General features: G+C 50.1%; 1 protein-coding gene and 1 long non-coding RNA gene across 7 annotated transcripts; one reads left to right on the forward strand and one right to left on the reverse strand.

Annotated features, from left to right (window-relative positions):
* Positions 1-2,961: 2,961 nt before the first annotated feature.
* LOC121201885 (uncharacterized) lies at positions 2,962-3,621 on the forward strand. Its single transcript, XR_005897065.1, has 2 exons — positions 2,962-3,201; positions 3,301-3,621. It is a non-coding gene; the product is annotated as an uncharacterized LOC121201885 (long non-coding RNA).
* An 826-nt stretch (positions 3,622-4,447) lies between these two features.
* On the reverse strand, positions 4,448-26,057 carry LOC114846848 (phospholipid-transporting ATPase IH-like). 6 transcript variants are annotated; one of them, XM_029135996.3, is made up of 31 exons: positions 25,733-26,057; positions 21,219-21,341; positions 20,901-20,990; positions 19,639-19,719; positions 18,998-19,105; positions 17,895-18,023; positions 17,071-17,174; positions 16,915-16,965; positions 16,763-16,827; positions 16,584-16,665; positions 16,350-16,500; positions 16,053-16,250; positions 15,802-15,975; positions 15,037-15,203; positions 14,528-14,599; positions 13,842-13,915; positions 13,633-13,736; positions 13,312-13,493; positions 12,714-12,947; positions 12,442-12,619; positions 12,254-12,356; positions 12,000-12,145; positions 11,580-11,639; positions 11,310-11,437; positions 11,083-11,218; positions 10,596-10,619; positions 9,697-9,762; positions 9,453-9,556; positions 9,198-9,363; positions 7,592-7,811; positions 6,923-7,062 (listed from the first exon to the last, which is right to left on the reverse strand). In XM_029135996.3, exons 1-30 carry the CDS (start codon positions 25,769-25,771, stop codon positions 7,626-7,628), a joined length of 3,525 nt encoding a protein of 1,174 aa, XP_028991829.1. In that variant the 5' UTR covers positions 25,772-26,057; the 3' UTR covers positions 6,923-7,062; positions 7,592-7,625. The 6 variants fall into 6 exon arrangements, with proteins under 6 accessions (XP_028991827.1, XP_028991828.1, XP_028991829.1 ...); XM_029135997.2 differs by lacking the exon at positions 7,592-7,811 and adding an exon at positions 8,499-8,613 and having other exon boundaries at positions 6,925-7,062; XM_029135998.2 differs by lacking the exon at positions 6,923-7,062 and adding an exon at positions 8,499-8,613 and having other exon boundaries at positions 7,676-7,811.
* Positions 26,058-26,471: the final 414 nt, after the last annotated feature.

A 26,471-nucleotide genomic window follows, 5' to 3' on the forward strand; every position in this document is an offset into this window, starting at 1 on the left:
GCCTCACAAGCACAAATACAGTCTATGAACCCACGGTTGAGCCTAAATGCACCAAAGAAAACCCGGCGCGGCCTTAAACTGGAGCCCACGGCAGCAGCGACGAACGAACACACGACTCACGCGGCTGAAGCGGGACCATCTTCATCCCGCTGTCCCACTGAGGACCGCTCCTCTGCCTCCTCAGCGCGCCTCTCTCTCCCCCCCAGCGGCGTCCTTTCCTGCGCGGCGGCATTGGACGGCGTCCCCGCGAGGCAGCAGAGCCGAGCGTCAGCAGCTCCAGTCAGCAGCCGCAGTGTCCGCACTTTGGCGAAGGGGTTTCACTGCAGCTGCTCAGAGCTCTGCGTCGGGAAGCGAAGCTGCTGTTTAAGCTGCGCCGTCACGCGCTCCCATACACAGACACAAGCTGTTTCACGCTCAAAGAAAGGCAGAAGCGGCTCGGAGGGGAGCGAGGGGGGGAGGAAACAAGAAGAAGCCCTGCACAGCGTGAGCCTGGATGGAGCCAGACACTCAGGTCACACTTACCGTCCCACTCCCTCCAGGAGCTCCTTCCATTGGGAGGGTTGAAAGTAAAAGAGGAGCCCAGTCCGGAGAAGTCCAGGTTCTGGATCAGATGACTGAGCCGGTTCACGAGGCGGTAGGACGCCTCGCCGCCCTCCCGCAGGTACTCGTGCAGAGACATGGGAGCTGCAGCTCTCACGCGCTGGGATCCAGAGAGACACCACGCCGCTGCACCTGCAGAGCGCCGCCGGACTGCAGCCACCGGAGGCGGACACCACACGGGCGCTCACGCCATGCGGGGGTCACAGCGCGCTCCTGCAGGAGACGGAGCGTCTCCCCCGCAGCCACATTGGGGACGCGGGGAGGGAGAAACAGCACGGTGCAAAGCTGGCGGGACTGAAGTGAGCTGAGTCACAGTCTGCACAGCCTCTGAAACGGACGAGGACGTCCTGCACCCACATCCAGACAAACGGACCCACGGCCGGTCCAGCGACTGACGGCTCAGTGGGCGGGTGGGGGGGGGGGGCAGAGGGCAGCCGGTGGAGCACAAATCCCCTTCTGCTGCTCGGGCTAATTATAATCCTCTGCTCCCTAACTAATGCTGCTTTTCCTTAAATCTCTCCAAGTTTCTTCAGCGCATCCATTCCCAGGGAACCGTGAGCGAAGCGAAGAATGACGTGGCGATGACGCCGCTCCTCTGTGACACGAGGGGGGTCCGGTCTGAGCAGGCAGGAGGCTGTTCGCTGCACCCTCACACACGCTGATGAAGGACAGCGGCTCGGTGACGTTCAGCCGTGCCCCATCGCTCTGTGTCGCCCCATCCCTTCCTCCTAATGAGGTCTGATCCCTCCTTTAAATCACCTCCCACCTCCTGCGTGCTGCATCATCTGGCGCGTGTGTCGCCTCGCTGTGAAAACACGCGTCCTGCAAAAGTCAAGCAGCTCACGTCATTACAATGTCATCGCAGAAGAGCATGTACAGTCTCCTGCTGACATATGCTGATAATTAGGATCAATCATCAGCTGAAAATAAGCCTATCTGGATGAATCTATCCACTAGTGTGGCTGATATAAATAAACCCAACACGCTGCGTTATAACAGAAGCCTGTCTGGCTTCAGCTACTGGACCTGTGTCTGGTCGGACACTGATGGTGACCTGTGGGATCCATCTGGCTGGACACCTGCTCTGCATTTAGGGCTGGACCACACGGAGCCCAGTGACGGCAACAGGGGAAGTGTCTGAGATCAAACAAGAGTGATGAACAACTGCTTCAATACACTTCTATGAACCTCAGCTTATTTCAAACACACACATATATATTTGTTGTTATATCAACAAAAAAAACAAACGCACTGCGGCCAGAGTGTGTGTCTGTGACTAAACCATGTGCATAAACACCCCCCAAGTGCCTCTGGATGCAAATGAACAAATGTTGTAGGAAAAGCTGAGACCTGTGATGCACTGAACTGGATGTGTCCCTTTAAATCAACCGGAAGTAGGTCAAATGCCCAGTTAGAGAGGCCGTCTGTGATCAGGCCTGCAACGAACAATGTCTTTTATCTGCTTTTGATTTACTCTAAGTTTAAGACGACCACATCACCACCAGCATCTAACTGAAGCTGCGCTCGATCGACCTTTCACCGCGTTAAACTCTACTTATGACTCGCCCTCAGCCCAGACTTTAGTGGCCACCAAGGAAATGCAAACGTTTGTCAGCTCCATTTTCTGGCCTGAGCGGAGCTGCGATGAAGAGCTCGGCCGCGCTGCTGACTGAAGGCCCGCGCTCATGCATGCGCAGGCTGAGAATAGACAGGCTGGAACAGGGAAGCGGTGACTGCGGCTCTCGCAGAGGTCATTCTCATCCCTATGTGTTCGCTGGAGTCCGGCTCAAGAGTTTTGCTATTTTCTGCATTTGCTAAGACTTTTCATCTCCGCTCATCTCCCCAGATTAGACAATGCAAAAACGTTTTCATCCTCAGTCGACTCCGTTCCTTGAATCTCTCGTCCTCACTCTCCCTTCGTCTCTGCTGTCCGCTGTGATCAGCGTCAGACCCTCCTCTCTGAGCCGATTAGTCCTCTTCTCCTCCTGCCACACAAATTCCTGTCACATTTGCTTGTACACACAACGCACAACACTACTAGTGAGTCCGCGTCTCCAAATGTTCATGTGCAGCAACTTTATCTGTGTAGCATTCGTATGATCCGGAGCTGTTCGTGCATTGTCCCCAGCTCCGCCTCCACCTAATCACTACTTCTATACTTTCACCATCTTTAGAGCTGAGAAGTGTAACTGTGTTGGTAGTTGCACAAAAAGCTGCACCATCACATAACACCAACTGTGTGAATATAAAGTGTTCACAGAATACGCATGGACGCCACTCACCACCACACAAAATCAAGAGTCTGTCGTCTGTGTGTGTCTGTGCTCATGCTATGATATTTAACACAAATATTCTTAGGGCAAGGGTTAAACAGGTGATGATGAGCTAAACCACGGGCATCACTGTGTTTTCTCTGCACACTGGTGTGTGGACGGCTCCCGTTCTTTGCTGTGCTGTAGTTGATGGGTGGAGTACTGAGGACGACTGACCAGCGACGGGCTGTAACGCGGCTCCAATCAGAGTCTGGCTGAAATCAGACTTTTTAAATGTTACATAAAGGAAGAAAGACTCTTTTTCCTCTGGCTCGGATGAATAATGTGGGTCAGTATGACAGCAAAACACCTGTCTGGCTTACGGCACAAACGTACAGCGGCGTTAAAGGTTAAACTTGATTCACCAAAACACTGTCTGTCTGCACAGGCCACCGGATGGAACACGCTGTTACCCACCTATGCTTTGGGCGACGGTTCTCAGTCTCTCCAGCAGCTCCCCGAGGGCCATCTCCTCCGTCTTCATCCACAGGATCATCCTCCAGAGGGACAGCGGAAGACCAGCTGCCCAGCCAGCAGACTCTTTGACAGGAAGAAGAGACAGCTTGCCTGCTTTTCCCTCAACGGTGATCTGGAGAGCAGATGAAGGTGATGAGGATGGGAGATGGGGATGCTGCTGAGAAGAAGCCCGACCGGGCTGGCGGCGTCAGGACGGAGCAGCCCAGAGTGACGGTGGCGTGGAGATGCGAGGGTAGGGGTGTGTGTGTGTGTGTGTGTGTGTGTGTGTGTGTGTGCGTGCGTGTGCGGTACAGCCGAGACGTTGGTGAGGATGGGGAGCGTGATGCTGAAGCTGCGCCGGCTCGACAGCCCCAGCCGCAGGGACGAGTCCTCGGCAGAGAGAAGCAGAGCACGGGATGCCGGCGAAGGACGGGGATGCGGTGGAGCGGGAGGCTCAGTCACACATGTGCACACATGAGCGTGCAAACCTGTGTAGGCGCACGGAGGGGGGAGGGGACGTGAAGGTCAGCGATGCAGGCGCTTTACAGAATCAGCTGGCACAACAGTGACATCCAGCGTAGAGGAAAGGCGCAACAGTGGCGTCATGAAACAGAGCAGTCATACGTCACTGATGATGCTGCACTGCCCCCACGTGGCCACACATGGTCACTGCACGAGGAGCCTCATTTTTATTTTTCACTAAGTTTGTCTTTTCGATAAATAAGGTTTATGCTCCACTTTGGCTAGAATCAGAAAGACCTGAGCAACACACCTGTAACTCTGCCCAAACTCAGCTGCATTGTGGGTAACGTAGGCCAACAAGAACAAGATTTCATGTACTTTCAAGTACTCTGCTGTTTAAAAGTAGAAATGCCACAAAGCCGTCAAAGCTGCAGCCTCATGATTAAATGAGGGGTCTGACCTGTGGGTTTTACCTACGGATGGTGGAATGACAGGCAGGAAATGACAGCACCTGAAAGGACAGAGTCAAATGTCAGTCATCACCACATTAAAACAAAATCATCACATCCCTGACTCGTGGCTGTGATGCCACAGAATGTACAAGGTTAAAAAAGGACAAGTGTTTCCACTCTCTTTATTACAAGCAGGATGACAATACAGTGCTTTGTCCTCATTTGCTACAGACACGCTGGCAAAAAGTCGCTGAGTCAACTTTAAAAATTTTATCCAACAATAAAACAAAACAAAACAAAACAAAACAAAAAAATCCTCAAAACCTGTTTAGTAATACAAACAGTGCTGTACTGTTGGCATGATATGAAGCACGTTGCTCAGACAAGCTCAGCAGTGACAGGACGAGCGCCTGCTGCTGACGGACGTAGAAAAGCTGTTTGACATTCTGATCAGCAGAAGGCGGCTGGTGCAAAAAAACCCCACCCGATGCAGAGGCTGACAACCTCCAGCAGTTCATTCCCCCGTCAAGTTATTTGGTCACGTGGTCCTCACCTGCTACAATCTCTCCTTTTTTTGTTTTTTAGAAAAATAAACTGTGAAGACGCGTGAATGCTTCCAGCCCCCAGGCGGCGAACGACAGACCTGCTTCCAGGGAGGAAACTGACCTGCGGCAGAACAAAGTGCAGCGTGTAGACGGTAAATCTCTACTGAATTACTGTATATAATGTATATGTTGCTCTCGTGTTGATTAGAAACCTGAACACACATTCTAACATTAAAATATAGTTTTCTCTCTGGGATACAAAAGTAGCAAAAGAAACATGGAAATATAAACGCAAAAATGACAAGAAGTGGGAAGGAAACATAACCAGAGACTAGTATTATTGGTTGATGACACGCAGACCATGTCTGACACAGTGTGGCAGCAGCACAGTGAGGTGGGACGCTGCGTTACAAGCAACTGAGGTCAGGGCGGTGGGCTTGTGGAGGCTCGTGAGCTCTGAGTGGGAAAAACTCAGGCCTCCAATCAAAGGAAACAAGAAAAAAAAATCATCTCACACCTGTTAATAAAACTCTATATGTTCTATATGTTGGCAGACGTGTATGAAAATAAACTATTAACACGCTTCGCAGTCTGACATTCAAGATTTCAGTCACGCAACAGATGCGCTTTGGACAAAGAGGACTCCAGATGTTGGAAACACATTAACCAGGTTCATCCACAATGAGCTACAATCTTCTGCTGGAGGACGTGAGGGACAGGTCACTTCAACATTCTTATTGATTTGATTGTTACATCGCCGCTTTGAGGACAGACCACACAACACCGCCTCTCACTGCCTAAATGGGTGCACTTCGTCCTTACAGAAACAGTGTTCGCCTTTAATATTTCGTCGAATACATGAAAACGTCTTAGTCGAAGCAACACAGTGAAACGAGACGACGTTGGCATTCACACAATAACGTCAAACCCACAAGCATGCGACAGAGAAGAACAGCAAGTCATCCACAAACACACGCAAATAAAAACTGCGCCTGTTACGATAAACGGCCACATGGGGGCGGGAGTGAGTACAGTGTGCTGATCAAAGGGGTCATGAAGGGTTTGGGATGAAGGATGTCTGAGGAGGAGGAGGAAGAGGAGGAGGAGGCGGAGGAGGACGATAGCTGAAACGAAGAGAGGTCACGATGCAGAGGAGACAGGTTGGCACCGTCACAAAGGTAAATGAGAGAAATGAGAATAGGCACAGAACCCAGAATAATAATCCAATGACTATGTGGGATGATTTAAGGCAGAGTGGCTGAATGCCACACATCCTCCGTCTCTTGCCTCGATGGTGTGTGTGTGTGTGTGTGTATGTGTGTGTGTGTGTGTGTAAGGCTCAGTAATACACATGTGTTACGTTCTGACACCTTTCTCCTTTGGCTCCTAGTCTACTGCTGCGTGCTCACCTGTAAGGCAAAGGTGTGTCACATAGAAACGTACGGCAACAACGAGCTCATGCATTCGACTCACGCACATGCATGCACGCACACGCGAGGGGCCGGGCCCCGCGGCCGCCCCTCGACTTGGCCGGACCACAGACTGCACGTAAACGTACGAAGAAGCAAAACAAAGGGACATTTAGGTGGAGGAACAGGCAAGTGAGAGTGAAACGGAGGACGAACAGTACAAAACGTCGGACTGACAGTCGCATGGTGCAAAAAATGATGCACCTGCGCAAATGGTTCCCCTTTAGTTTAGACTTTTTCAAGTAAGAGCTTGAACTTTTATGGAAGGAAACCAGGGACTCCACCGACGCCAAAGCGTTCGAGTCTGATGACGTAGGAAAATGCACATGGTGAGCTCAGCATGGAGGAGCCACGCTGCTACAGATGTCAACACCTTCCTTTGTACTTGTTCTATAAATCTTCCATCCTTCTCATGCTAATCTTGGTCACACATCTTGGATTGTCCTGTTTTCTGTGTATTTCGGGCCCGACGTAGTTTTCGGGTCAGTATCCGTGTTCACACCGAGGTCTCCGGCCCTGGAGCGTAGTAGGCGAATCCGGCCCCCGACAGTCGCAGCACGCAGGGGCTCAGGGAGCGCAGGTCCGGCCCGCCGCCCTCGGCCAAGTGGGCCAGCAGTTTGTGGGGAAGGGGGTCGGACCTGCGCAGCGCCGGCGTCTCTGCGGCGCCGAGGCGAAGGCGGGAGGAGTCTGTGCCGGCGCCAGCGTGGGACCGGTGAGAGGACAGCGGAGTCAACTCGGCCAAGCAGCCCCGCGGCAGCTTCTGCTCCTGCAGAGAGAGACGAAGGGAGGAGCCGTCAACGCCAGCAGGAAGGACGCAACGCGAGGTGGTCGAACCGACGGACGCATGCAAACCAAACCAGGAGGGTGAACACCAGATGTCATCGCCAGAAAAGGACACTTTATAGTTTGCTGAGGCGTTGAGGGCACAGCAAACTATAATGCGGGTAAAATATGAGCTTAGGCTTTACTGTGATACGTGTCTTTAGCAGCAGTGATGAGCCCACATGCTGATGCTTAAGTAGGAATCAGGTCAAGTTAAATCCCATCATCACAAATGCGGCGAGAAGCAGAGCACGGTTCCAAACCCAAACCAGCACAGTGGAGTTAGTTGGACATCTCAAAGGACACGTCTTATGCAGACACCCTGACAGGATGAAGGCCCCGCCCCCGACCCCGGCCCCCCGACCCCAAGCCACAGCACACCAGCATGCCCCATGCCGTGCAGAGTAAGAAGCATCATGTCAGCAGCATCCAGAAGCCCGACTCCCCACCGTCAACCCTCTGTGTGTGGTTACCATGGTGACCCACCCCACCTAGTGGGGGGGGTCTCTAGGGTTCGCTGACTGGGGTGCTGTGGCTGTGTGACATCGTGGAGTCATAGGTCCTAGCAGCTTTTGCTCCACTGTCTCTTTCACAGGTTCTACCAGGCTGGAGCGGGTCCTGCTCACCGCCTCCCCCTCCACCAGCAGGACCAGGAGCCACGCGGCCCTCCGAGACCCCTGCCGCCTTTATCCTCTGTGGACGATGTTAAGGGAGAGGAAGTGATAATGGAATCATCTCAGGCCTTGGGCCCGGTATCTGGTGATATCTAGCTTGGGTCGCGTCACGGGGAAAAAATCAGTCACAGAGGCCACGCTACTCATTTCTGCCTCTGGTTCGATTTAATACCTTTTTCACCACCTCTGCTCTGTTCCTGTGAGATATTACAAATGGGGGTAGGACTAGTGGTCAGGACCTTTGCATATAAAAGCATAATGATTACTGGAAGAGCTGAAACTAAATTGTGCCTTCTGCTTCTGCAGATTCAAGCATTACTCAAGCATCAACATAATTCATAATCAGTTGAGCTGCAGCTAATTACTCCATTATTAATACCTGCATGTGATTTCTGCACTGACTTATTCACCACATAAATTACCAAGAAAATGTCAAGAAACGTCATCATGAGTTCAGACATAGAAACATTGTAGAACATGCAACCGACTGTACATTTTGTAAATACATATATAATATAAAACATATAAAACACATTATAACAGACAATGAAAAGTAAGCTGGTTTACAAAGCAGTCCTTGCTGCACTATCACTAGCATCCTGCTAGTTATATTCACCTTAAGAGAGGTGTTGACACAGTGATAAGTGACTGACACAGGGACATGCCACCATGCATACAGAGATGAGGGCGTAAAAGAGAGAGTCACCTCCTCTTCCTGCTCCTCTCTCGTCTCTCTGGGCCAATCAGAAACTCATTCTGCTGGAGGACTGAGAAAGCATGAAGATGGTGGACGGCTCCACATTAAGGCACGGGCGCGTGGACTGCAGTTACCACGACGGAGCGAGTGAGCGCAGAAGGCAGAGTCACAACCACACGGGAGCAGTGGGGGGGGGGGCGACAAAGGAGAGGAAGGAGGAAACGGGAGGAAAGAGGGAGGAAGAAAGGAGAAACGGGGAGTATGGCAGTAGGGAGGATGAGGTGTAGAGCGAATGGAAGGAATAGGGAAATAGGGTAGGACACAGCATGGTGTGAATTTTGATCAGCGTGATCCATCCCGCAGTAGTGACAAGGAAGAAAAGAGAAGAAAGAGCACAGGAGGAAGAAATCTGTCAGACCTTTCACTCATTTCTGCAGCCAGAGTAAAGCTTCAGAGGAAGGTGAGGCAAAGCCAAATGGAACAGGGAGTCATGCTAAATCATCTTTAAAGCTTCTAGGAGTGTTAATCGTCTTTTTAGATGATTAATAGAGCAAAAGACATTTGCAGCTAAATCACATGGTTTATTATGTTGTTTTTTTACAAAAATAATTTAATAATAAAAGTTAAAAAATGAATTTGTAACTGGTTGGTGGCTGCATCAGAGATTTTAGTTTTTTACAAATTCAATGTGAAGCTGCTGGAACCTACCTGTGCACGTTCAGTAGCTGTGGGACACATGGCCCTGCAGAGGACCTTCTTAATGACATCTGGCAGCAAGCTGACCGTAATGAGCAGGATGATGCTGAGCCAGGCGGGACCGCTGGACAGCATCTGCATGAACACGTAGTACATCCGCTGGTAGTTCAGGAACGGCCTGAGCAGCAGCAACGAGAAGCGCGGTCAAGGACTGATGGCACTAATCAGCACAAAGGTTCCACGTGGCTTGAAAAACAAATCTTATACCAAATGATGCCTCCCCAGAGCAGAGAGAAAATAACGTAGAAAAGCAGCGAGCCCCAGATGACGAAGTGATTGATCCAGGTCCAGTGGTGCGTGTCCAACGCAAGCTGAAGCAAACAGAATATTTAAAAGAGCAAACACACAACCAGTCAATAAAATCAATGCTTGGGGCTGCACTGCTGCACAAAGCTGCAAGTGTAGTCGGTCATTTGTGGACACGCGTCTAAACAGACACAGTCTCACGCACCTTGAGCGTAACGGTGAACACCAGAACGGTGAAGACCAGAGTCCCAAAGGTCCAGTTGCCAAACATCTGCAGGAGGAAGACAAGAAGAAGGAGGTGAGTGGCCACGCAATCCACACTCAGGCACACGGAGCATCTACGAGCACAAGACGCTGCAGTATCTTTATCTGTTAGCAATGTATTACTCTACTTGTGGTAAACCTATAATAGCTTCACTTCAACCCTCAGCATCCACATTTAGTACTTGCTAAAAATTCTACAAGGGTTTAAGCAAACGTCAGGGATGAACAGATGGAATGAGACTGGGGGATGAGGGAGGACGGTGGGTGGAGGCTGAGGATGTTCGAGATAAAGAAACTGGGGAATTTATGGATAATCACAGCTGGCTCTAAATGACTCACATAGAGTAGCAACACGTTTTAAATGGGTCGTCTGTCAACAGTACAGTGAGCTTACGGGAAGCAGCCCGGCCGGACCAGAACTGCTGGAGCGGAGAAATTAAAAACCAACCAACCCCAAAAACCGCTTCCACAAACACAGAAGCAAACACACACACAAACACACGAATGCACAAACACATCAGACAAAAGACAAATGTTAGAACACAAGCTATTCTGCACAATACTAGTATCTATCATCTACCACAACAGAACACGAGATTAATGCAGGAGAAGCAGGAAAGGTTTCTAGTCAGTGGAGTTAAGGTGCTGGACGGGATTCAGGGCTTTACAGAGATTAGGGGAATAATGGAGCACTAGAGAACTACGCATTCAAATGAAAGTGAGTGGATAATGTGGAGTGAGGAGGGGTGAACCGGTCAAACAGAAAGCTTAAACGGTACGACAGGAACTGAAAAGAGTGTGAAAGACAGAGAGAGCGGACAGGGAGGGAGACAGGCTTACCATCTGTGTGTTGGTGGTCATAAGCTGAGGAGGAAGAAGGAGGAAGAGCAAAATAACGAGAAAGGAAGCAGAGAGAAGAAGGGGGAAGAGAAGAGAAAAGAATCAGGACAAAAGGATAAAATGAACTCCAGGATGTTTCAACTTAAAAAAACAAGACCAAAGGCAATCGAAAAACTGTTGACGTGATACAAATCAACAATACAGAGAAAGATGCTATTGCGTTGTCGATATGAATGGAGATCCAATGTTGCTGATAAAGCTCTGGGACAGAAAGCTTGCTGTTACACATCCATAATAACAACATCTTCTCGTGACACTCAACGCCTCTTAGATGAGAATCCGATGGAGATGGATGAGTGGTCGTAAACACAGCGCTCCATTTACATCCTCTGTCTCGCGTTAACCTCCCAACACGCGTCACTAAGCAGCTGGATTTCACCGAATGAAAGGACCCGGCCCCCCGTGGACGGGGGGGGCGGAGGCTCACCTGGCCGTTGCTGGTGAAGGTGGTGTTGTCAAACAGGAAGTAGGCACCAAAGAAGAAGATCACGGCGTCAAACACCCCCAAGCACGTCCAGTAGAGGAAAACTGGCCAGCGGAGCAGGGAGTTCTTCGCTATGTCTCTGAGGAAGCGCAAGCGTTTCACTTTCAACCCTTTAATAAGACATTTTCTACTAGCAGAACATCAGTTAGAGTCTCACATGCTCCGCTCACCTGTACAAGGAGGGCGCCCGCTTCAGCGTCTCCATAGTGACGTGCTGCTCAACCAGACTGTACAGGAGGATGGGCAGCGAGGTGAAGCTGATGTTGTACAGTGTCAGGTAGGCGGTGTCGTACAGAGGCTGGCGAGGGACAGAAAGCACGGGTCGCATCAGGCGATGGGGAAGAAAATCAAGCCACTCCATGTGAAACACCAGAACAGACGCTTTATCTCACACGCAGACACACAAAGGGGAATGACTCCTACAGAAGCAAACGACTTACCTGCTGGGAAAAGCCACAGAAGAACTGATACAGGAACTGAGGGAAGATGAAGCACACGTTCTGGAAAGAGTTAAGACGGGAGTGGAGAAATGTTACGCCTGTGACAAGAACACGCGAGGAGATTTCAAGCGTCTAAAAATGCCACTATCTACACATTTTTGTTTGTGCAGAGACGGCGCTATAAGCTGTGTGAGTGGGCCGGGGGGAGCGGGCCAAGAGAAGCGGCGGCGCGGAAGCCGCCCACACCCGTCGCCGCGGCCACGGATCCGGGAGAGGATGCGGCAGCGGGGATTCGCGCGGTGCGCGAGCCGCCGGGGCAGCTGGGAAATCTGCCGCTTTGTAAGCGACTGCTGCGCTGGGAATTACGATAAAGTGATTAAAGCGTGAGCCGCTGGGGAGCACAAAGCACCCATGGAGTACCTTGTAGAAGAAGTATTGAACAAGCTCAGCGATTCGGATGTAGTAGTAGTGGCCGTGAACAAGAAGCATCTTCTTCAGGTGCTTGAACTTGGGGATGGCGTAGTCGCTGTTTCTCGCGGCCTGTCGACCTTCTTTACCCATGATGCCTGGGGACAGAAATGCAGCTGGTGTTTGAAATATGTAAAGAAATATAAATGGTTTTGCTTTTTTATTCACAATTTCATCAAATGAGTCACTAATTAGAGCGAGCTCACCGATGCCCACGTGCGCTTCCAAGATCATGCTGACGTCGTTGGCTCCGTCGCCGATGGCGAGGGTTATGGGGTGCTCCTTTGATGCTTTGATCAGCTTCACGATCTGCACACACACACACACACACACACACCCTGTTTTAATCAGCGCCACTGACCGCATGAGGAAGCGGCAGGGAGGCGAGGCTCACCTGCGCCTTCTGCAGCGGCGCCATGCGGCAGCACAGCACCGCGCTGCAGTTGCGACAGATCTCCAGGAAGATTTCCCTGTAGTTGCCGGCGCCGGCGCCTTCCTGGTTGGCCTTCAACACTGCAGACAGAGTGGCTCCATCGATGATCAGGCCAAAGTCCAGGCAGTCCACAGACAACCTGGAACGTCACAAACCAACCAATTCATAAATCAAATAATCAAATAAAACCGTACACGCCAGTCTGCAGTCCTACTGTACACTGTATCTCATACCCAGAAATGGAGCGCTGTCTCAAAACAGTCCTGTTGAGTTCAAAGAGAACGTCGTGCAGACTCTGCTCCTCCGTGCGTTTCTTCGTCAGCTCCAGGATCTGTGTGCTGCGACGGAACAGCTTGCTGGCGTAGCAGGTTGCTGCGGCCGTCTCCATCTTGTCTCCTGTCAGGACCCAAACTTTCATCCCAGCCTTGTGCAGTGATTCAATGGTGTCGGCAGCTTTCTCCTGGAGCCTGCACATCAATAAGTCAATAGGGGCGTCAGCCTCCAGCTGGGTAGGTTGGACCATCCATCAGAACCTCAATCAGTCAGGTACCGTCTGGTGATAGCTTATCAATGCACGGGCCTGTGTCTAGTTTATCTGGTAGGAAGTCATGCTGCCTGGCAGCTGATTGATGAGTTAAGGCTTAGAGTGGGAGTCTACCTTGTCTTAAACGCGTTGTCTTGGTGTTCTTTGTGAAAATAAATAAGTCACCTATCTGACGTCTGACTGAACAATTCTGCCCTCATGACTCACAACAATAATTTTAGGAAGGCTTCATGACTCATCAGTCTCTGCTGATCCACTGCTTTAAACTCCCCCCCGTGATGACAAACCTGTCCTCCACCGCCGTGGCGCCCAGAAGCACAAAGTCCCTCTCGATGATGTCATAGGCGTGCGCCAGCCTCTGCTCCCTGTCCTGCAGGGCGAGCTTGGCTTCCGTCAGGTGATGACAGGCCTCCTCGTACTCCGACACCGACAACCTCCGATAGGCCACGCAGAGCGTCCTGAGCCCCTCCTGGTGTCACAGGGAGAGAGAAGGGGATGTGTGTTCATCTATACAAAACAGAGTCTAGGTTCATTAGAGACGTAATACAGAACCAACGAGCTGAAAGATGCTCAATGCTCCAGTTAGTGAACTGAATATTCACACTTACTACAGCATTCTGCTCCACCCGAGCTTTGACTTGCTCCAACTTCCCAGACACCACTCGTGGAAAGATGGACGAGTCTGCGCCTTTGCAGAAGAGCAGGTATTCACCTAAGAGTCGGCACACAGACACGTTACACAAACATCACGTGGAACACGCCAGTGTTTTATAACATGCACTAGCTAAGCAGTCATATGTGTTAAAGAACAGTTCACCTGAGCTTGACCTGACGATGACGCTCATTCTCCTCCTCACGGAGTCAAAGTTCAGGACGTGGAGCAGCTCAAACCTGAAGGAGAGACACCGCTTGTAATATTCACACTAAGTTCTTCATCTTAGTAGTTTTGTTTAGTAATTGTATACAGTACTATAATTTCGAAGCACCTCTTGCAGTGTCATCCCATCCAACTGTAACTAAACTCTCCTTTCTGCTACTACGTCAGACAAACATAGATGCTTCATGTCTGGCTTTAGACAAACTGGACGTCAGATAAAGTGAATCACTATGAGACTGGACTGGAAAAGAATTCAGTAAGTGGGTTCCCCATGAAGGGCACCAAGTAATTCTGACAAACTGTGACCTTCTGCTGGACCCGCCTCCCTCCATCTACAGCCCTGTTGCTTCCTAAAGGCTGCTCACTATTGACAGTCCACAGCAAACACTGGCGGAGAGAGGAAATCCAAACATCAGACACCTTCCAGAACACCACTAATGGAATCATGCTGCTTTGCACTCTGACAGATCGGTTCGAGCAAAACAACAACCTGCCCACTCGCTTCGAGGTGGCAGAATTTTCCAACCTCCTTTGAACGCGCCAAAAATCCAGAGGCTGTTTTCCTGCAGGCAGTTAATTCATGGGAACCACACGATCATCTGAACTGCTGCTATTAATGGACCAACCTTTCAATCTCGTCGTCTTTGTTGAGGATCTCCATGTAGCTGTCTTTCAGCCTCAGATAGGTATAACCCAGCCTGTCAACAAGGGAGATGGAGGAACGATTCATTAGTACAGTCACGTGTCCATGGCGTAACTAGTCAGAATATAAAACACAATCTGAGTTTTCTGAGTGATAAATCAATGCACTTTGAATCTAATCAGACACTAAAACACAGCGCAGCAGTTTATAATACTATAAGGGAGGATTATACTGCGCTGTAAAGTGTTTACTGGAGCGATTATGTCCTCCTCCATCCCTGGCATTAAGGTCTGGGAGTATCCACCAGTGTGCCCACTTGGCCAGCGATTCGTTTCACCACAATGAATTGCATCAACATTTGAGCCAGGCCCAAGGTTTTGTGCGATGACCGTGAAGTGCTCAGCGAGCGTCCTCTGACACGAAGCCGCGGTCTGAGCTCCATGCGTTGCCTGTGAAGGTGAACAGAGCGTGGGTTTCTCTGCACAGTTTCACCTTTTCATTCCCTCCACCAAGGCGACCTCGTCCGGCGAGGAGGAGATGTAGAAGGAGGTGGGCCGGCCCTGGTGGATGCCCCTCTTGATGCCGTCCACCGTCTCCTCCTCCTTCACCTGCACCGTGTGGCACAGACACAAGGCCCTGAAGAACAGGTCCTCGTGCTCCTACGGACGCAGACCAAAGCAGACACAGGTTAACTTCCATTCTGTCTGGCTGCCTCACTGATACAAACTAATAAGCGACAGGAGGTTTGTCCTTTGCTTTTGACGGCGCTGTGGCAGTTTTAAGCTACATTTGCTTGAATGCTTTGTGCACTTTTAATTTTTTGGCAGGCTTCGCTCCTTTTTCTCGCTGGTCATCTGCTGTAGCTGTTGCTGCGCGTGCTGACTAAACAATTCCTCTATTAAATCTAAACAAATCTGTTCGCCTTTGCCAGAAACGCAGGACTCATCACTTCTCTGTGTTCCAGAGGACTTCTCCATGTAAGACACAGCAAAAACTTAGCGGCTGGAAGTGTCAAAATGTTCGCGAACTGCACACACCCCTAGCTGTGTTAATCACCAATGGAAATGAGCAAAGCACATGTTTATATTAAAATGTCAGAAATAATTACTTTAATGGTCCCCGTGCATGAGTATGTGACACGCTAATCTGCTAGCGTGGCTCAATCCTATTTCTACTTCCGCATCTCTCTAAGTTAATGAAGCCAAGTTTTCATTCAGGCTGGATTAAAGGGCCTATTCACTTTTGAGACACACTCACTCTCCTGTATCCTCCAGGTGAGGAGTCAATCATGTCTATACTGGAAGCGGCGCTGAGGATCTGGCCGTTGCAGATGGCATGTGGGATGTAGACGTTCCCATCGACGCAGCATTCAATAAACTCCATGTTGTTCTCAGTCAGGGTGCCGGTCTTATCAGTAAACACATACTCCACCTAGGAGGGAGGGAGGCCACAGTGAGGGCACGTCTGAGCAGGTTTCACATCAGAATTCTGTGTGCTAATGTTTGTACCTGTCCCAGCTCTTCATTAAGATCCGACGTATTGACCTGGGCTCCCTCTCCCAGCTCCTCGTCAAACATCTCCTCATCCCAGGTGATGAAATAGGAGCCAAGGAATTTTTGCATCTCCACCGTCACATACATAGACACCGGGATGATGTAATTAAACAAGACCATGAAAGCCAGGAAGTCTGTGAATGCTCGGATCACCTGCAGGTGAGAGAGCGCGGGAGGAGACGGCAGCAATTAAAGGTTTATTGAAATGAGACTTCGATATTTAGTTCTCTGAGCAGAGGCTGTTAAACCGACCACGTGGCGCTGTCTCTCGTTCTCAGTTCTGTGGTTGTACCAGGGCTCGTCTCGGTCGGGGGACCACTGCCAGGCGTACTTCAGAACAGTGTTGATCACTGCTTTGCTTATTAAGATGCACAGATACACTATGAGGAAAGCATTCATCGACCTGCAGGGACGGAGAGCAAAGGTCAGCAGGAGGACACGAGGGAGTTAATATTAAAAACAAACAACAAAAAAAAGCAGCCATACTTTTCTACGGCGGAGCGCTTTTGAGATTTGGACTGGTAATTTAGTGCCATCTTGGTCTCCATGCCAGTGTAGACTGCAACAGCTGAGGGTAGAGACACTGGTGTTACTAAGACAACATCATGTATCGGTTTGTCAAACACGACTGCATCCAGCAGACGATTAACGAAGCAAATTAGCACCATAAACGTGTTGTGTGTTCTTCAGGGTGGCTCCTCTAAGCAGCAGGTTCTCAGCTCCAAGCGGTCTGTAAGATGGAAACACACATTTATTAGTCAAATAAAGACGGCATCCTTCCCAAATCTAAACAGAGTGCGTAAAAAGACAGCCTCACCGAGCCACAGGCTCCTCTTTGTCCCTATAAATATTGATGCGTCCCACAAATCTGGAAAAGCCGCAACCAAACATGTAGCAATAAAAGAAAATTAATTCCTAAGAGGTGGCTGCAGGTGTGTGTATAAAGATTCATCAGCGAGAATGTCAGACTCACTTGTAGAGGTCAGGCTGCGGTTGTTCACATTCAATAGTTGCATGTAGCGAATCCACCTCCTGCTCTGTTCTAAAGGCCATGGTATCTGGTACAGCATAATAAGTCTGAGATAGAAAGGTGGAGGGAGAGGAGGACAACAGAGGGAAATGTCACAGCAGCCACTAACGAGAGCAGGGTTCATTTAACTCCTCAGTCTGGCTTCCAGCGGGTTTTCTAAATGACTGGGAGAGTCAGGAAGGCGGAGCTGTTACCGCGCGGCCAGTGGAGGACAGGATGCCGGCGTAGTGGGCACATCAGGGGGTGCCCCGGGGCATGTGAGAGGTGTGTGTGTGTGTGTGTGTGTGTGTGTGCGTGCGTGCGTGCGTGCGTGCGTGTGCGTGCGTGCGTGCGTGCATGCACTCAGCCATGCGCATGGTCTGATGATTGGCATCGCTGAACATGAGACAGGAAGCAAAATGTGATGGTGTGCCACTACATATTCATGCATCTGTGAATCTTTACAGTAAAGGCTGGTCTGCAATTAATTATTACTTCTATTAGGAATGAATTAATCTTTGGTTCTTTAGTTCGCTAAATTCACACATTTAATATTTTAAAATATGCAATGCCGGAAATGTTTTAAAAATGTTAAGCTTCAAATGGCTTGTTATGTCTGAATAGCAAAAATCGATTCAACAAATCTACACATTTACAAAATTAACTAGAAAATACTTGGTATTTGGTTTAAAACAAAAATATTACTAAAAGTCTTTATGGATGGAAATGGTATTCTCTCAATATAACAAAAGAGCTGCAAAAATCTGAACCAATAAGAGTCCCGGCACCTTGTGACTGGACTCTCCGTCCAGGCTGGTGGTGGTGACATAGCAGGTCCCATCATGGCGGCAGGAAGACAGCAGGATGAGGTCACAGGGGAACGTCTCGTCCTCTCTCACCACGACGATGTCTCCCACCTGACGCAGGACAGACACATCGCACACGCTGCAGTGGCTTCCACATCAATAATAAATGAGGAGTATTTTAATGAGAGGCTGACACAAACCGTCACAGACGCGCAGACAGACCTGCGGGTAATCGTCTGCTCATCCTTTAACATTCGCTTTTTTTCCCAAAGGATTGAGAAGTTGCGTAACAGATTATGCCGACAGTGCAGCTTAAGCCTTAATAAATCCCATCTCCACGGTGACCAGACACATGACACACGCTCTCTGATTTTGCATGATTAATATATTCATCATTATTCCTGCTCCCAGTTCGCACACTAATCCTCCCCGCCTGATCCACGAAGTGAGGAACCTTGGTGCAGAAAACACAGGAAGGCAGAGAGACCACGGCAGAATCATGCTAAGGTAACACACCAGGGAATAATGCGCAGCTGCACTAAAACCTCGTTTTAGGTTCACCCTCAATGTCCTGAGCAGTGTGTGCACTTATCAGAAAGTGCCGACGCAGCAGAAACGAGATGTGCAGGACCTGCACCCATTAAAACCCTCTAACACAATGGAGAAACAAGGGACATGTACTGTAAGTGCACTGCACATCTGCATAGGAGGTGCTGAGCTGGACGCGGTCGTATCCTTCAAACCCTGTGCCTTGTCAGTCATGTGTAAGATTATAAGTCCCTCTCGATATTGAGACTGCAGCAATCTGCTGTTGCATCAGGATGACATAATTGAACATCAGGGGGATGATGACAGGGATGCTTCAACTTTTGAAATACATCAGTAGCGTCCATTCTCCAGAGACGCTGACTGCTCCGCTCCGCTTCCGCTTCGGGGCGATTAATTGGTCGCGAAGAGAAGCGAGTGGACGAGAGGAGGGAAACAAAGTTAACAGGAGAGAGGGGTGCGAGGAGAACCAGGCGCTACGGAGAGCCAGGCGCTACGGAGCCTCGGGTGCCGCACTCCTCTAACGAGGCCATTCTCACCCGCAGCTTGTGACTCTGCGTCCTCACCACCTTCCCCCGCTGCACCACGTCCACGGGACACTCGTTTATGGAGCAGTCCGCTTTGTGCCTGAGCCAGTCCTCGTAGCCCTGAGAGGGATGCAGCAAAGCAGGAGGGAGAGAGGGAGGGAGGGAAGGAAGGGCCCGTGAGTTTCTTGGCACGATAGAAACAGACAATATAGATTATTGTGTGGAGCGATTCGGGGCCAGAGCGGAGCGTGTAATTATTTAGCATCGTGCTCCTTGGGCTTAGTGACCTCTCTCCTTGATTTGGAGCCAACGTGTCATAATGTAAATTTATGTCCTAGCGAAACTAAGGCTTCCTTAGCTATAACAGCTTCATCCATCATGGCTGGGACCACATCCCTCACTACAGAGAGGCAGTAAAGAGGATGCATCTCCCAGGGGCATGGGATCCCCAGCTGGAGTGATTAACAGAGGAGAACATTCATTATCATATTTCTCACATCACCAGACATATTCAATAGCATGTCCTATCGTCTAGTGAGGAATGTGTATATACGGATAATAGAGCGGCCAGCGAGCGGGGATGGTGTGTGCTGGACTGGGAGCGGGGGTGGGGGGTGGGGGGTGTTGTGTGAGCATGTTTGTGTGGGTCCTACCTGTTTTATGGCGGTGACAGTGATCACAAAGAAGAGGGGCAGGCCGCTGGTGACTGGGCTGGTGGGGGTATCGATGATAAGCTGCAGGGACGGAGCACAGAGGGGCAGAGAACGTGAGGCAGTGCTGAGTAAGGGAGCGCAGCGGGTAATTAGGCATCACACAGCAGCGTGGCGGACCTAGGGCGCTCCGCTAATCAAATCCGCTGTAAAGCCTTCCGTCCGCGCCGGCTGCAGAGCAACATAACAAACCGGGAGCTGTGCGGCATCGGCTGCGTGCCGCGGCGGCGTTGTTCCACCGCGGGGCTGCGGTATTTCACATGCGTCTGATAAAAGAGGCCTGAGCCGAGGTGAAGAAAGCCCATCCCTCCGTTTTATCGCTCCACGACTCTTAAACATTTGGTGCAAGATAGTGCTGCGAAGAAAAAGCAGTTCCTGACCCACTTATCGCTTCAGCATAATATTGCTATGATACGATAGGGCAAATTCACATTAACATAAACTCAAAGACAGGTGCAGGCTTTCATGTTAATCAGGGAACAATGAAGCAAAGCAGCAAAACAGTGATCACTGCACATATGACTAACTAATGTTTTACAACTTCAAAAGACATAATATCTGAACTGACGCTTTCATCTGGGTTTCTGGTTTTGTACAGTGTCGGTCTAGCGTTGCCTTCAAAACCTCCCTGCTTTAAACATTAAGAACACCAAAACCTGAAAACGGGTCAGTTGTCTGTTGTGAAACGTCTACAGCTACACTCAAAATATCTTGAGGGAAATCTACACTACAATATTTGGGCCAGTTTCATGTAGGAATGTCAAGCATTACATCAGGTTTGAGGCCAGTGACCATGTGAAACTTCAGATGTCGATAACGGTGGATTGAGGATGTTTGTCCTTCCGGCAGGAGCTAAACCGAGTCAAGGCAGCTGAGCTGAGGTTCCGGTCCAAGCACCAGGCTTAAACCTGCGGTTATTTGAGATAAAAACTCACACCTGCTCTTTTTATAGTGTTGGTTGGTGGCAGGCCGGACTGATGTACGATAAAAATGGCCCACTCCCACTGGAGGGTGACAACAGCAGGTCTGTGTCTGACCCAGAAACATGACGCGAAGCAGACGTCTCATCCCATTCTCAGGTAATGGGTGTAAAAATACAATGAGGCCATGAGAGGAACGTTTGGACAGTATTTCATCAGAGCTTCACTTTTGTATTTTAAGATTTGTGAAAAAATAAGAAATAAAGTCCATAATTAAAAACTCACCTGGACCAGAAATATGACCAAAAAGTAGAAGTTAGCGATTCTTCTGAACTGTTCAAACAGGTTCTTGGGGATGAAGTTCCAGAAGGTATACTGTGGAAGGGAGTGACAGCAGAATACTATCACACAAATGAAAACTGGCAGGGAAACAAAGGCATGTGGTGACAATCCTTCTGGCGGGACAAACTGCGATTTAATAAAAAAACAAAAGCAAACAAAGATAGTGAAATCAACATGGCCACAAAAGGGATTACATGGTTGTCTAAATCCGAAAGACAAAATGAAAAAAGCGCAGTGAGTCATGGGCCTGGGCTCACACACCTTGGAGGAGACGATGCGGTTGTCGGGGTAACGCTGAGGGATGTAGGCCTCAGCTCCCGGAGGGGGCTCTTTATGCCCGATGTACACGGTCCGATTGTCCACCCAGCTCTCCTCCCCCACACACTGACAACAGGAGAGGTGATAGTGAATAGAAATAGCAACACAGGTAGACAGGAAACAGGTTCAGTTCAACTGGGTTCTAAACAATTCACCGCCTACTCACTCCTATTACCTGGCTAATATTAATATAAGCACAGGAGAGTCACTGAATATAATACAACCACTCTCCGTGAATTAAACATGATGATGTGAACAGGCCTCTATGGGACAAAACCAGGAGCTGAGGGACCACAGCGATCAGTTGTTTGCCTCCATCTGGTTTCCCACGTGGCCCCAATGCTTTGGCCTGAGTGGGCAGCAAAGCACCGCCCGATGCAGCTCAAAGCAAGTTCTGCAGCGGCGCCTCGTCCTTCACGTCCTGGCAGAGACGTTGGCGACTTTTATGTCGGAATCTGCTCACAGTGAATTTCACGCCGCTTTGTTCCCGCGAGGACGTGCGATCAGCTGCTGGTTTCAGCTGGAGGAATCAGGAAAGCGCGGAAGATGACAGCGGCACCAAGTCCACAGTCACACATCTAAACTTATCCACTGTGATCAGCAGGCGCTCGGCAGCGGGATAAAAATAGACACGGAGCCGACCACGGACGCCCCCTCCTCCCAAAAACACAGGAGGACACGACTAAAAGAGACACAGCGAGGGGAAAAGAGCAGGCGCTGGACAGCGGAGGGGGAAAAGAGGCGGTGGAAGATGAACGAGGAGCAGAATCTGGACGGAGACGTGAACACAAACACCCTAAAGACGGAGGAGACGAGCGAAAGAAAAGTTAACAAAGCAGTGAAAACACGCGGCATCAGTCAGTGGAAAAGAGAAAACCACACGGGCGACAGTGCAGTTTGATCTTTCAGCGTGGAACATCTCTCCCTTCCACCACCAGCACTTCCCTCCTAAACGCCCAATCCCCCGACTCCATCTTGGCTCATATTTCTATCTGCCCGTCGGCCGCCGGCCCTTTGTTCGCTGACTTCCTGGCAGCGGCTGTCACGCCCCGACACCGGGGCTGTGGCAGAGGAAGACAGAGAGCGACTGCATTGTGGTGGCGCAGCTATCTGATCATTAATCCGCACTGATCCGTATCAATCCCGCGGTCCGACCGTGTGCCGGATCAGAGCGGCCGCTGCAGCCTCTTCGCAGACGCCAGCCTCGTCATCAATCATTAGCGACGACAGGTTGGAGATAATGAGAGCAAACATCCCCACCACCGCAGCTTCCCTAGGACCAAAGGTGACCTCTGACCCCACGATCTCTGTGTAATGCCTTCACAGCTTTTTAGCACAGATGTGCTATGAACGCCTGAAACAGCTGGTTGCTGGTTTGTTTAGAATGGTAGTAGACTCTCACACACGAGCACAAGAAACCGGTCCAACGGGACAAACTGCGTCCACACGCGACATTAGTAAATATTTGATTCCTAAATTAACACGCAGGTGTCAGCTGACTTGTGTAAACCTGCGGATGCACGACCCGCTTAGCTTGTGTGACGCGAGTGTATGTAAAGTCTGCAAGAAACCACTCATTAGCACAAGCTGTGACATTTGTCAAAGCCGCAGAGCGGAGATAAAAGGAGCCCCGAGACCTTGATCAGGTACAAAGGGAAGACGCTACCTGTTCATTAGCCATTAATCACCATAGCAACGCCATGGTGGTGAACACGGCAACAGGCAGCGGCGCGACGTCTGCACGTTGGCAACGCAAATGGAAAAAGAGCCCCACGGGGGCTCGGCTGCAGATCCAACGGGAGGAAGTCACCGCTCGCAGCAGGAAGCTGAATGCGGCGGCCGCCATCTTGGTTTCGTGACCTTCAGCCTGCGCACGCTGCTGCAAATAGCTTCACATCGGCAATATCGAAAATCAAAAAGGCCAAATGACATTTGTATTCTGCGGCCGCCCGAGCCTTCGCTCCCACTTCACTTGCTGTGATCCAACTGTTACATAAGTCTTAAATCCAGCTGTGCTACTTCTCTCCTCGCTCCCTAGTCTCTCGTTTTTCCACCGCCGCCGCAATCAGCAACCTGAAAAAATATTTAAAACCTTTTTTTTTCCTCATTTTGTCCACGTTTAAAGCCAACAACAAGCTACGGCTCCAAACACAAACCTCTTCAGGCACAACGGGGGGAAAAAAGCCAACATCCTCGTGAGCCGGTCGACACAAGCCCATTTCCTGTGATACACGGGCCGGTGGGCACGGCTCGGTCCAAACATAAATCCTCAGTGTTTTTGTCACCTACAGACACGCTTTCTCGGCCCGGGACCCATCTCCAAGGGAGGCAGCAGACAGGAATAGACTGCCCTGAGCCGCTGGGAGCACTGAGAACTAATGCGGCCGTCAGTGATCCAGCGGGCTGTGCTCTGCCTTTCAGCACCGGGCCGGCCATCAAAGGGCTGCGGAGTTAATAGGGACCTTTATTAATGTCCCTCAGCTCCTCCGGACCCGCTGGCACCGGTCCGGTCATGAGAACGCCGCGGTCATGACGCTTGTAGAGAGAGGTCCAAACACAGGCCCCTGTGAGGTAACAGGTGTTTGAGGCCTCAGTTGTTCTCAGTCCGTGATGGTGTCACACACGGGACGCACGGCCCGACTACGACGAGCCCACCCACACCGGACCTCTTTGACCCGCAGGAGGACCTTTTACAGAAAAAAACATCACATTACGAATTAAATCTGTGCGCTGTTTTCTGGCCTGGGGTTCGCTGACAATCATAGCAGAACAAACACACACACACACACACACACACACACACACACACACACACACACACACACACACACACACACACACACACACACACACACACACACACACTCTCCTATTTCACTATGTATCTTATTGCGAGAGGGCTTAATCAGTCTTTTATGCCAGCAGAGGGAACAGATTTAGGTTATTACGCAACAAAATGTCCCATTTAAACCTCACGCATTGCAAAACACCATGACATCGTTCTTTTTTTCCTTTTCTTTTTTTTTTTTTTTTTTTACAAAAAACAATTTACTGAACTGCACAGACTCAACTCAGCAGCGTTTCTCTCGAGTCAGAAAACGGTCTTACAAGCAGAACAAAATGCAAAGAGTTCAGAAAAATGTTATGTCCTTTATATTAAAAAGTGCTGCAGTGGATACGTTTGAGTAACTGCAGTTAATAACCAAAGGCAGCAGAGTCTGTGACTTCATAATGGAAAAAAGGCCTTTAGGACTTAGTCTCAGAACACCTCAGATAAGATGCATTTCATAAAATGATTTTAAAAGTTAGGGTTAGCTTATACCTTATGAATCTGGTCATAAGTTAATAAACCAGTGTTGAATAAAACAATGGTGGAAGAACTGGAGGCCTCCTGCTTCATACGTGTCCATCACCTTCTCTGACGTGGAGCTTGTTTACCTGCATGGTCTCATTAAGGCGGCTGCAGCGCACAATGTGTCCGGGTGAACGGCTGTTCAAGCTAAAGACGCAGAGACATACATCAACCGCCCCTTCGATTGTAAATCAATACGTGGATAATTAAATTAATGATTTATCCGTGCTTCATACTGTATGGTGGGAGAGTGATGAGGCCCAGGACGAAGGGTGAGAAATGAGGGCTGTGTTCACTGACCACATCTCCTCCTCCTCTCGTCACTAGTGGACCTGATTTCCCCTGATGTTAGCCATGAGGCATCCATCAAGCTCCCTATACACTGTACACACACACACACACACACACACACACACACACACACACACACTGAAGTATAGACTCCGAAGAGCAAGAAGCCACATGTGCAAAGTTAATTTCCCGGCACCTGAGCCCGTTTTAAGGTCAGGTGAAAGGGTCACAGACTCTATAGCAGAAGTGTCGATACTCCAGAGGGCCCGGTCTAATGAACCGGTGGACCTGTCAGTCCTGCTGCAAGCTTTATGTTTTAAATTCTACATCATGGTTCCAGTACGTTCACACCACGTTAACCAGTGTAATTCCAGCTCCATCATCAATCTTCCAATCAGACTTAAAGAAAGTTGCTTCACAGAGTTTGCCTCCAATTATAAAGCAGACTAACTGCAGCCCGTCGCCTCGGACGTCTTTCCAGTCTCACACTGGGATCTATTCCAGTGAAGCCCTGGGACTGTTTATTATGATGGAGATCACTAAATCAAGCGACGTGGGACGTCCAGCCTCGTTTCCGTTCCATCACTGCATCTGTAGCTGTACTGGCACATTCCCCATTCATCCCCACATACAAACACAGCTCCAGCGGCTGTTTACCATCACCATCATCACCATCACCATCATCATCATCATCGCCGACGAGCAGCGTTCATCAGCCCGTGGCTCCACGCTGCAGAGTGGCCGCAGCTCCACATACGAACACGACATGCGTGACGAGCCGAGGCTCGCGGTGACGGCGTTGACGGGCGCTTACGTATCTGGTGATGATGCTCCGGAGCCGGTTGAAATCCATCTTCGGCGGCTAAGCCGCGCGGCAGAGACGTCGGGCTGCTCTGGGGTCTGCGGGAGCGCTACCTACTGCGGAGCTTCCCACCAGCGTCCATGGCTCGCCATCTCCGCCGCCGCCGCCGTGTGTGTGATCGCAGCGGTCTCTCACTCGGCTCTCGTGATTTTCATGGCATCTCCGGAGCCGCGCGGCGACCGAGCGGTGACGACGAGCCGCGCTCAGGCTGCGGGCTGCATGTTTGCGGGAGCAGAGAAAGCGGGCGAACCCACCCGAACCTCCGGTTCCGTCTCGGCGATAGACGGGTTCTTCCCCCGGTGCGCGTCCGGCTGCGTCCGACAGCGGTGGCCTCGGCGTAGCGGTAACGCGAAACGTCCACGGCGCTCACCCGTCAGATGACTACGCTGGCGCCGCGCATGCGCACTGGGGGTTTTACGCATCTGATGGAAAAAGCGAGTACTGCGTTAAAGAAGTAACTACACCGAAATACTTCACGGCGTAGAAAACACACACAAGTTAGAAGTAACATTACATCAGATACAGCGAGGTTAAAATAGTCTCAGAGTGGCTGTGATTTGCCAGTTTGGTCAATTGAAAGTTATTAAAACATTCTATTGATGTATCTCTACTCAGGTTCTTTACCTCTCGTATGCTGTAACAAAGTATATGTACTCGAGTACTGCTGCATTTACATAAGTTCTTTTTATTT

The sequence above is a fragment of the Betta splendens genome, chromosome 21 (assembly GCF_900634795.4).
Source record: "Betta splendens chromosome 21, fBetSpl5.4, whole genome shotgun sequence".
Classification (NCBI taxonomy): domain Eukaryota; kingdom Metazoa; phylum Chordata; class Actinopteri; order Anabantiformes; family Osphronemidae; genus Betta; species Betta splendens.